The following is a 13,973-nucleotide window of genomic DNA, read 5'->3' as shown; positions in this document are numbered from 1 at the left end:
GACAACATGGACTATGTTTCAGAATCCTGGGCCCATTGACATAGAACCTGGATAAAGCAAAGAAAGTAACATTTAATACTGAGTGAATATATCTTCTTCCCCTCTTAAGAAGTCTGTTTTCTTATCTATAAAATAAGGAATAAGTGGAGGGACGAGCTCTTCTCTAAAGTGATTTCCACTGGGGGAAATTCATGGTACTAAAGACTCTGTGCCAAAAGCCCTTGCGTGGTACTCCAACGGTGCTCGGAAAAACAGGCAGCTATTTCTTCTCTTCCCTTTGTGGACTGAGACTTAAAATTCTTTTGGTGGCCAAGACAGAAACTAAGGCTGGTTTTGGGGTTGAAGAATGAAGATAGAAAGGGGAGGATAGCAGCCACAATTTCAAGAGTGACCATTTATATATTCCAATCAAAGGGCCAGCCCTGAGAAACTGGGAAGCCATGGAGGAGGATGTAATAGCCAAACAGTTTAGGGAGAGAATCTTGAACAAGCATCTGACTGAGGAAAAAGCCTTAGGTACAAGGCCCCACAGACATTTCCAACTCAATATGCATCAGAACTAACTCCTCATATGCTCCCACTCTTATTACTGTTCCTTCTCCACCAACCCACTGCTTCAAGAAAGAAATTTGGGCATCTAGACTCCCTTCTCTCTCAACCCCACTGAGTGAATCTCCGTCATCTTCTAGTTCTTAAGCACTTCTTTTAAAAAAAAAAAAAAAAAACCAGGGTCTTGCTTTGTTGCCCAGGCTGGAGTACAGTGGCATGATCTCAGCTCACTGTAGCCTCCATTTCCTGGTCTCAAGCAATCCTCCCACCTCAGCCTCCCAAGTAGCTGAGATTACAGGTGCGCATTGCCACACCCTGCTAATTCTTTTTATTTTTTGTGGAAGTGGTGTCTCACTATGTTGCCCAGGCTGGTCTCAAACTACTGAGCTCAAGCGATTCTGCCACCTCAGCTTCCCAAAGTACTGGGATGACAAGCATAAGCCACCATGCCCAGCCTTAAGCAATTCTTTTTCATTTATTTGGCCTAACATCAGGCTTCAACATTTTTCACTCAAACTCTTTTTTTGAGATGGAGTTTTGCTCTGTCACCCAGGCTGGAGTACAGTGGCATGATCTCAGCTCACTGCAACCTCTGCCTTCCAGGCTCAAGTGATTCTTCTGCCTCAGCCTCCCAAGAAGCTGGGATTACAGACGACCACCACCACACCTGGCTAACTTTTGCATTTTTAGTAGACATGGGTTTTCACCATGTTGGCCGGGTTGGTCTCGATCTCCTGTCCTCAAGCAATCCGCCTGCCTCAGCCTCTCAAAGCGCTGGGATTATAGGCATGGGCGACCTCACAGAGCCTTTACTCCAACTTTTTATTGTGATAAAATAACACAAAGTTTATCATCTCAATTTTTTTTTTTTTTTTAAAGACAAGGAGTCTCATTCTGTCGCCCAGGCTGGAGTGCAGTGGCGCAATCTCGGCTTAGTACAACCTCCGCCTCCCGGGTTCAAGCGATTCTCCTGCCTCAGGTTCCCGAGTGGCTGGAACTACAGGCACGTGCCACCAAGCCCAGCTAATTTTTGTATTTTTAGTAGAGACGGGGTTTCACCATGTTGGCCAGGCTGGTCTCAATCTCTTGACCTCGTGGTCCTCCCACCTCGGCCTCCCAAAGTGCTGGGATTACAGGTGTGAGCCACCGCGCCCGGCCAATCTCAACCATTTTTAAAAATGTACAGTTCAGGGCCAGGCATGGTAGCTCACGCCTGTAATCCCAGCACTTTGGGAGGCTGAGGCGGGCGGATCACGAGGTCAGGAGATCGAGACCATCCTGGCTAACACGGTGAAACCCTGTCTCTGCTAAAAATACAAAAAATTAGCTGGGTGTGGTGGCAGATGCCTGTAGTCCCAGCTACTTGGGAGGCTGAGGCAGGAGAATGGCGTGAACCTGGGAGGCGGAGGTTACAGTCAGCTGAGATGGCACCACTGCACTCCAGCCTGGGCAACAGAGCGAGACTCTGTCTCAAAAAAGAAAAAAGGTGTTGGGGGGAGTACAGTTCAATAATGTTAACTATATTCACACTGTTGTGCAGTAGATCAGATTTTCAGAACGTTTTCATCTTGCAAAACCAAAATTCTGTACCCATAAAATAACTCGCCTCCTCCCTCTTCTCCCCAACCACCAACCACTGGAAACCACCATTATATTTTCTGCTTCTATGAGTTTGACTACTTTAGATAACTCACATGAGTGAAATCATATCTGTACTTTAAAACAGCTTCATAACTTGTCTCTCTGGATATTTCTTAACCACAAATCTTCTTAAATCCTTCAATGGTTCTCCATTGCTACAGAATAAAGCCCTAGCACCTTAGCTTCACAAACAGGCTTGACATACTTGTTCTGGCTATGTATGTATGTATGTGTGTACGTATGGACACATATCCCTCACTATTTCCTTCCTCCCATTTTAGCCTCTGTACTAAACTGTTTATGGTTTCCACAATCTTCAACAAAGGTAACTAACAGTATAGACATGCCGAACTCATTTCACTCAGTCTATTACCAGCAATCTATTTCTCTCTCTCTCTCTCTCTCTCTCTTTCTTTCTTTTCTTTTGAGACAGGGTCTTACTCTGTTGCTCAGGCTGGAATACCGTGGTGCAATCATAGCGTGCTGTAGCCCCAAACTCCTGGGCTCAAATGATCCTTCCACCTCAGCCTCCCAAGTAGTGGAAACTACAGGCATGTGCCACCATGCCTGGCTAATTTTTCATTTTTTGTAGGGATGAGACTTCACTATGTTGCCTGGACTGGTGTCAAAATCCTGACATTAAGTAATGCTCCTGCCTTGGCCTCCCAAAATGCTGAAATTACAGGCGTGAGCCACCATTCCCAGCCCAGCAGTCTTAAGAAGAAAGCTGCCCAGCATCAGAGGGGTCAGGTTCCCTCCTAAACAGAATATGATAATGCTGGCCTGCCAAAACTACAGTTTCCCCTTTAGGCAAGAACTAGTGCAACTCCAGAGTTCACAACTGCATTCAGACCTGGCCTACAGAGCCTCACACTCACTGTGCTTGTGACATTTCCTTGTACCAGGCCCTCCACAAAGAGCTGGGATTTGAATTCTTTGACGAAGCTCAGCAGAGACTCAAGGGAAAGGCCATCCATCAAAGCCTGGTACTTGTCAATCATAGACCAACGGGCATATTCCAGGATTAAAAGCCGCACATCTCTGTACAGAGGGCAGAAAAAAAAATACTCAAAGTTTTGTTATTAGAAATGAATCTTCAGAATAAAGAAATATTTGGTCAAGTTTCTATAAAGGATGTGTTTCTAAAGAGAGAGCATTTTTATCACAATATAAAATGGGAAAACAGTATCAGAATCCCCAAAAAAGTACTGAAAATCACATACACAAACTTTTAAACAAATTTACTTGGCAGTACAAAAATGCACTTACCTGTCTCAGTTGCAGGGTAAAATATTTCACATAAAAGTAAAGCTGCCAGATGAGTCAAGTTTACTTAGTTGTACACTGATTTAAAATTATTACTATTTTGGTTTGAAATCTCACTAACATTTTATTAATCACTAGAGGCCATCATTTGGGATATTACTGCAGTGACAATATAATATAGGTAATGGTTCTGGCCCAGAATCAGATTAGCTTCATCCCCCGTCTCCACAACCCCACCCCAAATAAGCTGTTTGACTTTGACAAATCTACTAACATCTATGACTCAATTTCTTCATTTGTAAAATAAGGGAAGTAATTCATGAGAGGTAACCATTTTGGATAGAATTAATGAATTTATATAAAATTTCTTAGATCTAGAATATTCAACAAACAGGTTTATTATTATTCTATCTTTTATAAAGTAAATTTCAGGAGTTGAATTTTAATAAAATAGAAGGTTGTGTTTAATGTATTTTTATAAATAAATCAAGTAGTATTCATGAGTTATTGGCAGGGCTATTCATTATCATATCAATGGTTGCAGATAACTCTCCTTTTTTTATTATTATACTTTAAATTCTAGGGTACATGTGCACAACGTGATGTTTGTTACATAGGTATACATGTGCCATGTTAGTTTTGCTGCACCCATCAACTCGTCATTTACATTAGGTATTTCTCCTAACGCTATCCCTCCTCCAGCCCCCCACCGCCCAACAGGCCCCAGCGTGTGATGTTCCCTTCCCTGTGTCCATGTCCTTTCTAACATATATCTGGTTAATAGCTTTTGTAACTTTCTGTGTTCAGAATATCAGTTATTACATGACTGACTCCTGACCCCTTCTTTCTAATTCTGGAAACTGATGGGTTCATTATAGCTGTGTCAAAAGCAGAACCTTTACATAAAGTTGTGCTGTTCACTATTTATAGATGCCCTGGGCAACAAGGTCAAGTAGGGGCTAGCCAGTCATGTGCACAAAGGGGTATGTCTGTTCAGAGGACTTTCCTCTCCCTCCCACAAAGGCTCTACCTGCTAATAGAGGGTACCCCAAAGGGATACTTTTTTCTGATTCACACAAAAGTATCCTACAGGCTACTGGACTCAAGTAGTAAAAACAGGCTCTAACTGAAGGCCCAAGGGCATTGCCTGTGAGCAGAGGGTTTAAGTATTAGCATACAGACTGTGTAGCTGCCTTTCTGCTCTCTTCTGGAACCTTGGCTGAATTCTGGATAGTTAAGATTGCTAGATAAGTGACATGTTTAGCAATTTAACTCTGCTACTAATCACCAACATACTAAAATCACCAGTAAATAATTCGGGGCTACAATAAAGCCAGCACTTCTTCTGGTTGGTTGTTTGTTTTTTTATGAGACAGGGTCTATCTCTGTCATGCAGGCTGGTGTGCGGTGGCATGATCATGGTTCACTGCAGCCTCAACCTCCTGGGCTCAAGCAATCCTCCCACCTCAGTCTGCCAAGTAGCTGGGACTACAGGCATGTGCCACCACACCCAACTAATTTTTAAATTTTTGGTAGAGATGAAATCTTGCTATATTGCCCAGGCTAGTCTTGAACTTCGAGGCTTGTGATCCTCCCACCTCAGCCTCCCAAAGTGCTGGGATTACAGGTATAAGCTACCATGCCCAGCCCAAAACTAGCACTTCTTTAACTATTATTTAGGTATAATGATTGGTGAAAACAGCCTTCTTTACTTTTAGTCTCTAAGTACAGTAGGCTGCTTTCAGTCCCATTCACAGCTAGCTACATAAGCTGGGGTTAGATATACTCTAACATTATGGACTGGTTTCCTAAACTACAGCACAATTCAAACATGGCTGAAAATTAGCACTGAAACTACAGCCTTATCCCCCACACCTAATAGGAAGACTAATACTTTCAGGTCCTCAAAATATAAGCTCATCTCATTTATACCCACTTGGCCAAAGTCTCAGGCTTGATGAGGATGTTAAAGTAGGTCTTCTTCAACTGCTCAGTTATCATTGTAAAGACAGCTGGTGTGGAATTGAACTCAGCTAAGTAGTCAATAATGAGCTGAAACAGTAGCTAAAAGAAAAAGAAGGAAGCACTTTAAGAAGCATGGAAATCCACTATGTATCAGGGAAGGAAATGTTTCTCTTTCGTTTTTACCAGGGTATCGAGCATGGTACTAGGCATTGTGGGGGAGACACAAGAAAATTACTAATGACCTTTTGTTTGTTTGGGTGTTAACCTGGAGACAGGATATCACTCCAGTCACCCAGGCTGGAGTGCAGTGGTACTATCGACCGTAATTCATTGTATCCTCGAATGCCTGGGCTCTAGCAATACTCCCACCTCAGCCTCCTGAGTAGCTGGGACTACAGGCAGGCGCCACCATGCCCGGCTAATTTTGTTGCTTTTGTACAGACGAGGTCTTCCTATGTTGCCAGGCTGGTCTCAAACTCCTGGCCTCAAGTGATCCTCCTGCCTCAGCCTCCTGGCCTTAAAGAATCTTAAGGGTCCAAAATCCTAAATAATTGTCAAATTGGGAACAATTCTTCCTTTTTTTTTTTTTTTTATCATTTCATGGGTGTTCTCAATAAGATTTGTAGTGTGTCCTTAGATAGGTCCTATACTTTTCCTGTTTATTCTTAGCCATTTTATTTGTTTTTCCTCAATATAGTAAATAAATGTAAGATTGTTTCCATCCATTTGTTTGTTTCTTTTCTTCAGAGACAGAACCTCACTATATCGCACAGGCTAGTGGCACGATCGTAGCTAAGTATCCTCAAACTCAAGTATTTCTCTTGCCTCAAACTCCGGAGGAGCTGGGACCACAGGCACATCCCACTGTGCCTGGCTTCCATTTCTAAGTGGTTACTGCTACTACGGGGGAAAAAAAGTCATTGACTCTGATATACTAGTCTTTTGACCAGCCATATCACACCTACTTTTTTTTTTTTTTAATTTTAGTGGTATATGAGGTTTTCTAAGAATATAATCATATCATCTGCAAGGAAAAATATTTTTTCCAAAAAAAAGTTTTTATTTCATTTTTTCATCTTACTGTAATAGCCAGAACCTCTAAAACAATAACAGAATAATAGAGATGATTATGGATTATTCTTGGCTTGTTCCTGATGTCAGTGTTCATCATTTTATCAGTTAATGTAATATCTGCTGATAAGTTCTTTGAGGTTTTCTTTTTTTGAGATGGAGTCTCGCTCTATTGACCAGGCTGGGGTGCAGTGGCGCGATCTCGGCTCACTACAAGCTCCGCCTCCCAGGGTCACACCATTCTCCTGCCTCAGCCTCCCGAGTAGCTGAGACTACAGGCGCCTGCCATCACGCCCGGCAAATTTTTAGTATTTTTAGTAGAGATAGGGTTTCACTGTGTTAGGATCTCAATCTCCTGACTTCGTGATCCACCCGCCTCAGCCTCCCAAAGCACTGGGATTACAGGCGTGAGCCACAGCACCAGGCCGAGGTTTTTATACTTAAGTAATTTCCTTCCATTCCTATTTATTAGGAATGCCAACTCAAATTTATCAAATGATTTATCACCATTTATCACTATATTCATACAGTGGTTCTCCTTTGACTTGTGTTATGGTGACTTATGATCATCAATTTCCTAATATTCCACAACCCTAGCATTCCTGGTACTTAAATTATTCTTTTTGCTAAACTGGATTTAATTTTCAAATTTTTAGAAAGTTTACATCTATATTCTGCAGATAAAAGTGATCTTTAGTTTTCTATACATACATACATACATATATGTTCTATATTAGGTTTTAATATCAAGGCTAAGTAAGCCTCACAAATTCAAGAACATCAAATACTTTTCCATAGTTTGTATTTTTAATAAGCTCTCCAGGTAATTCTAAAACATATTTTCCAAATGACAACCACTGAATTAGGCTTTAATCTGCTTGAAACTTAAGCTACATTATATTTAGGACTTAGAAGGTTGACAAAGTAAAATATGCCTTGGCGTCTCCTTCTGAGACCAATCTTTGCTCCATGGGGAGATGGAGAAGGGAAAAGGCATAAAAAGGTGACAGCTGCACTCTTCTCTTGAGTTTTTGCCAAGATGAAGGCTATTACCACCTAGCACAGGTCTTTCTGGCAGGTCCTTTCCTCTAAAAATTTTCTTGTATAAACCTATTTCCCTAAATCTTAATATAATATATATTCTACCCAAGAAACCTAGATATAAAATTTATTATTGGGCATATTATATTACTTTACCTGGTATTCAGTAATCTAACTCTCTTAGCTAACAACCCATTATTTTTCCCTCCTCTTAAGAAGTTTTTGATGAAGCAATACTGGAACATATTCCTCACTAAGAGATTAATAACTGACATGATACAGACCCTGTTTCAAAAAGGTTCATAAACTTAGAAGGGAAACAAGACACACATACTTGAAACAATGAGAAGGAGCATAAGATGAGGAAGTAAGGGCATAAGCATTTGAGTTCTACTCTATTTCAGGCAAAACACCAGTCAAATTTGTTATTCCACAGCCGGCATGGAGGCTCATGCCTATAATCCCAGCACTTTCAGAGGCTGAGGCAGGCAGATCATTTGAGGTCAGGAGTTCGAGACCAGCCTGGCCAACATGGAGAAACCCCATCTCTACTAAAAATACAAAAATTAGCTGGGTGTGGTGGCGCGTGCCTGTAGTCCCAGCTACTCAGGAAGCTGAGGCATGAGAACTGATTGAACCCAGGAGGTAAAGGTTGCAGTGAGCCAAGATCACACCACTGCACTCCAGTCTGGGTGATAGAGTGAGTATCTGTCTCAAAAAAAAAAAAAAAAAAAAAAAGGTTATTCCTGTATGGTAAAAAATTTAGCTAGAACCAATCCTAAATGCCAGTGTTGGTTGTGGAGAAACTGACAGCAAAGGGAAGTGAAATCAATCCTAAAGCATGGGCTATAATCCCATGCACTACCAGTAATTAATAAAACATATGTTGTTCTTATGTATAGTCAGTCACAGAATAGCTGTCATCAGCCAAGAATATTCAAGATAATCCACATTAATAAACATTTCTTTCTCTGTACAGCATCCCATGCACATACCTCTATATAAATATGGTATTTTAATGCTCTCTCTAAGGAAAACAGAGTACTTGTACTTACAGGTAGTTTGTGGTTAAATCCTTTCACTCGAATAATTAAACCATGTTCTCCAGCTACCAGTTTATACTCCAGCTGTGCCACATCTGCTTCATAAGCTGGTTCCGCAAGGTTGTGCGTAAGGATATTGACAAAGATATCAAAGAGGACCACACTAAGAAGTACAAAATGCAAATGGCATCTTTAATTGGTAAGAAAGACACAGGAAATAGATTTGCTTCAATTTAGAGTAAGCAGCTTCATTTTTAGAGAGTATAAATTCTCTACTCCAGAATGTAAAACTGTATGCTGAGTTCAAAGGTAATACAGCTTACTCAGGATTCAGTTTCAGAGGTGTATTATAGAATTCCTACCTTCAGCAGTGCTTCCCAATCTTTTTCACATCAGGTACACATACAAAATGATAATATTTATATTGTACAATGAAGTAAATGGAATAGGCATGAGCAGCACTGGCCTGAAGGCTCTGTCTACCCTCCAAGCCTAGGCATTCTGACTGATTAAAAATATGAGGTATGGGAATGCATTTTTTAGAGTGAATATTAACAAATTCTAGTGCTGCTTGTCATTTTAAGTTTGGATTTTACAGTTAAGTAGGAAAAGAAAGAAGAAATGCACCAACATTTCCCAAGTATTTCCTCTGTTCAGATACATTTTAGGCTCTCTGGCCTCCCACAATGAAAGCTGTCTACATAAATATATAAGGGATTTGCTAAGAACAGGAATAATCACATTCCTTGGTATTCTATAAATACAGAATCAACAGACCCATCAGTCTCATTATAGACTGGACACTCACCCAAACTGATCTTTAAGGACTTTTCCCCATCCAGTAATTGGGAACTAATTGCTCTAGTCTACACTATCAGCATGTTTCACCAATGGGCGCTGGTAATGCAACAGCCACAGTTCCATTTTAATGTTTGGTAATAATACAAATAACTTGTTTGGAGCACAGAAAAAAATACATAAATCAGCAACATAGCTCAAATATGGATAGAGAAAATGACAGAATGATTTAGAATGAAACAAACAAAATAGTTTTTCAATAACTAAAAAATATATTTTCCGGAAAAAAAGACACTTGCTTACTTTGCTGCAGATTTCTGTATCAAGGGTGAAATTAGATGGAAACGTATATATGCTGAAAGAAAAAAGACCATAGATAGAAAAGGTTAGGGGTCTCAAATATTTTATACATCTGTTATTTTCCCCTAATATAGATATTTTAAATTCTGAAATAAACTATTAATCCTTAAATCCTCATTACATCTTTATTCTTAAGGGTCTTCAAAAAGTAGTATTTACCATTCCAAATAACGAGTTCCAGAAGGCACTCTTTAATCTATGGGAAGACCAGACGCATGGGCAGATACACAGAGAGGCCTATAAATACTCATATTTATTAATAGCTTCAGTCAGGAAAAATTCTTAGAGCACAGATGTTAAGAACATTAAGGGAACAACCCCAACATTCACACAAATTTAAGAGGCTTTCCAAGGAAACTGAATTTAAGGAGGTTTTTAGAAACTCCTAAGTTATTCAAAAAAAATAATGAAAATAACTTCCCAATAAACTCAAGAATCCCACACAACTACAATACAGTTGTGTTTTGAGGTTGGGGATATGGGTTAAAGGACATACAAGAGCACCCAGCCTATGATTCCATGTGGCTTCAATAAGTTCCTTATGCCATGTTCGAGAACAGAACGGTAAAAAGCAACACAGTTAGGGCCACAATATTAAAGATAAGAACTTTAGAGTCTACTTAACTCTATACTATGCTTCCTTTATGCTGAAAACAAAATGGTAGAAGGAGGCAGTTGGTGGGGATTTCACATTTGTAATGCTGGACTAGGCTATCTATTATGTCTTTGAATAATTCCCTTGTATATTCTTACCTCTTTTTAAAAACAATGTTCAAATAACACCAATTCCTTAAGATGGCCAAATACCTGGCTCTGCTTTCATTTAATTGACAGAAAAAAACCTAAAAACAATTTCATTCTAGCCTTAAATGTTCACTTCCTGGACACTGGAGTCCACAAGGATTTCTGCGACAGCACAGGAGCACAGTGTAAATCTGGTGGATAAGCCTAGAAAAGGTCTTCAAATCGAAGGGGGAAAGAGAAGGAGGTGATACACACAGGGGAAACAAGTTGCTGCCAAGTGGAGAAATATTTGTTTTACTTATTTTACTCCTTTTAGGGAGGGTGAGAGGGCTTCAAGGTGGCTGATAGAGGCACCCAGCCCTAGCCTCCTCCACAAAGGAGGACCAAAATAGCAAGCAGATTATCACATGTCAAACAGAGCATCTAAAGAGAACACTGGAATTCAGCAGGGAAGTAACAGGAGGGCAACATTTTACCTTTGGGGATTTTGAATTTGTTGTCTTTCTTATACCACAGGCAACCTTGCGGAGTATTCACAATTTTAACTGGGTATTCTGTTTCAGGGCAATCGAAAGCCTTCAACGTAAAGTCCGTGGCTAATAAAAGAAGATAATAATAATTCACTCAAGTATTTCAGCAGGAGTCCCAGTAATCTGGCTTCAGGAGTCTAAGTAACTTTTCTGTGTGGCAAAAATAAGCCAAATTCAAATACTAGAATATATTAAATTCGTAGACCAATACTGAAGGGAAAACTATGTTGGTCTTAAAGTAAATAAACTCTAAAGATCTGGAATTTCCCAACAACTGATTCTGATTGCTACACATTCTGCTTCATTCCCTTTCTTAAAGACAATTTTAACTGAGAGAGGAGCCTTTAGTCAGGATAGTTTCATAAACCAATTTATGAAACAATCCATTAATTCATGAGAATGCCTTTTACCAAGCTTATGCTATACATCTGAAAAGTTACAAAATTGTTCTGCTCAAACAAAGTCAAACTCTTCCTTTTGGTTAATTAAAAAGACAGTTTCATCAACACACAGATGAAAAACAGCTAATTTTTAAAATTTGAGTACTTGCTATATTTATGTAAAAGAGCTGGATTTGGTAGGCATGGTAGCTCATGCCTGTAATCCCAACACTTTACAAGGCTGAAGCAGGAGGATCACTTGAAGCCAGGAGTTTGAGACCAGCCTGGGCAACATAGAGAGACCACATCTCTAGAAACAAATTAAAAATTAGCTGGGCATTGTGGTGCACACATGTAATCCCAGCTACTCAGGAGGCTGACACAGGAGGACTGCTTGAGTTCAGCAGGTCAAGGCTGCAGTGAGCCATGATCATGCCATTGCACTCCAACCTGGGCAAGAGAGTGAAACCCTAACTCAAAAAACTGAAATAATAAACTAACTGGGTTGTTTAGATTATTTACAGTTCAAGATGTGAAACTGAAATGTCTAACATAGATAATACTTTGTGTGTGTTTGTGTGTGTGTGTGTGTGTGTGTGATGGAGTTTCACTCTTATTGCCCAGGCTGGAGTGCAGTGGTGTGATCTCAGCTCACTGCAACCTCGGCCTCCTGGGTTCAAGTGATTCTCCTGCCTCAGCCTCCCAAGTAGCTGGGATTACAGACATGCGCCACCATGCCCAGCTAATTTTGTATTTTTTAGTACAGACGAAGTTTCTCCATGTTCCTCAGGCTGGTCTCGAACTCCTGACCTCAGGTGATGTGCCCGCCTTGGCCTCCCAAAGTGCTGGGATTACAGGTATGAGCCACAGCACTTGGCTAATACTTTTTTTAAAAGGCTTTTTTTTCCTAATGGAAGGCAAATTCACATAACATAAACTTAGTTATTTTAAAGTGAACAATTCAGAAGCATTCACAATGTTGTGCAACTACCACTTCTAGCTAGTTCCAAATCATTTTCATCACCCCAAAAGGAAATCCCCTACTCCGTAAGGGATTGCTCCTCATTACCCACTCACCTCAGCCCCTATCAATCATCAATCTATGTTCTGTCTCTACGGATTTATCTTTTCTGAACATTTCATATAAATGGACTTATCTCTGACCTTTTGTGTCTAGCTTGATGTTTGCAAGGTTCTTCCCCATTATAGCATATATCAGTACTACATTTTTTATGAGTAATATTCTAAAGTATGTATACATCACAATTTGTTTATACATTCATCCACTGATGGACATTTGGGCTGTTTCCATCTTTTGAGTATTGTGAACAGTGCTGTGTGAACACGAAGGTCCATGTATTTGTCTGAGTACCTGTTTTCAATTATTTTGGGTATACATTTAGACATGTAATGAATGGCTAGGAAATACAGTGTTCTGAGTAAATTACAGTTATAAGCAACTCTAAAACCTTGGACCTAGGATTGGTAGCTTTCAATTATTTTTTTCTGCAACTCACTTAGAAATATGTTTTCCACTGCAAGCTAGTAGACAGATAGGCAGACATCTGAAACAAAAGTTCTTAAAATAACATTCTTTCTACATGCAATGAAACATTTTGCTATTTTCTATTCTAACTGATTTTTTAATGCTTTCATGGCTCATTACATTGACCTTACAATCTATTACATTGACTTCACAACCTTCTAATGGGCTGCCACCTGCAGTTTGAAAAGCAATAGAACAATCTGGAAAGATAATGGCAATCCCTAAGGAGACTGGTATGGAAGAATCAGCTACGCTATACAGGATAAAGCATAAACTTCAGAGTCCCAAGATCTGTGTTTAAGTCCTGGTTTCTCATTCACCAACTGAACAGTCTTGTACCAGTCACTTTGCTTTTTTGACCCCCCGTTTTCTCATTTGGAAAAGTAAGAAAATAGTAATGCCAACCTCAGAATGTTACTGGGAATCTCAAATATAAATTCCTATGATATGTTGTAAAATATAATGTGCTATACAGGTGCCTATTAGCACATGGATGGATTATGTATAAAAATTGCTATTTTACTGACCTATGTACTTGTTTTCAGCTGGAAGATGAAGATCTGGATTTAATTCGAAATTACTACTCCACAGTTCAGCCCAAGAGTTTTCGATATCTGTAAAGGAGAAAAATAAACTGACCCAATAAACAATGCAATGTTCAACATTCTCTTAATAATAAACTAGTTATCAGCTGGCCTACAAATCAATTCTCCTTTCTCAGGAAAACTGTGACTGACACATATCCAGGCATTCTAGAATCGTTCTACTCAAAAGTGTGGTCCCAGCAGCACTGGCATCACCTGGGAGATTGTCAGAAATGCAGAATCTGGCAGAGCACGGTAGCTCACAATTGTAATCTCAACACTTTGGGAGGCTGAGGTGGGTGGATCACCTAAGGTCAGGAGTTCGAGACCAGGCTGACCAACATGGTGAAACCCCAGACAGGTTTCTACTAAAAATACAAAATTAGCCAGGCGTGGTGGTGTATGCCTGTAATCCCAGCTACTCAGGAGGCAGGGGCAAGATAACTGCTTGAACC

General features: G+C 40.0%; 1 protein-coding gene across 6 annotated transcripts in view; it reads right to left on the bottom strand.

Annotated features, from left to right (window-relative positions):
• Nucleotides 1-13,973, bottom strand: part of NRDC (nardilysin convertase) — a 100,242-nt gene that overhangs the window by 5,813 nt on the left and 80,456 nt on the right. For all 6 annotated transcript variants that reach the window (XR_013402055.1, XM_077957218.1, XM_015139671.3 and 3 more), the window contains 6 exons: nt 13,462-13,548; nt 10,955-11,074; nt 9,678-9,729; nt 8,589-8,739; nt 5,393-5,520; nt 3,069-3,231 (listed from right to left, as the gene is read on the bottom strand). Coding sequence is in view for 5 of the 6 variants with exons in the window: in XM_077957218.1 (XP_077813344.1) it covers nt 3,069-3,231; nt 5,393-5,520; nt 8,589-8,739; nt 9,678-9,729; nt 10,955-11,074; nt 13,462-13,548 (701 nt within the window). In the remaining variant the exon portion in view is untranslated. The remainder of the gene's footprint in view (nt 1-3,068; nt 3,232-5,392; nt 5,521-8,588; nt 8,740-9,677; nt 9,730-10,954; nt 11,075-13,461; nt 13,549-13,973) is intronic.

Source organism: Macaca mulatta, chromosome 1 (genome assembly GCF_049350105.2).
Source record: "Macaca mulatta isolate MMU2019108-1 chromosome 1, T2T-MMU8v2.0, whole genome shotgun sequence".
NCBI lineage: Eukaryota > Metazoa > Chordata > Mammalia > Primates > Cercopithecidae > Macaca > Macaca mulatta.
The sequence above is the reverse complement of the archived record's forward strand: the minus strand, read 5'-3'. Positions and strand labels throughout refer to the sequence as shown.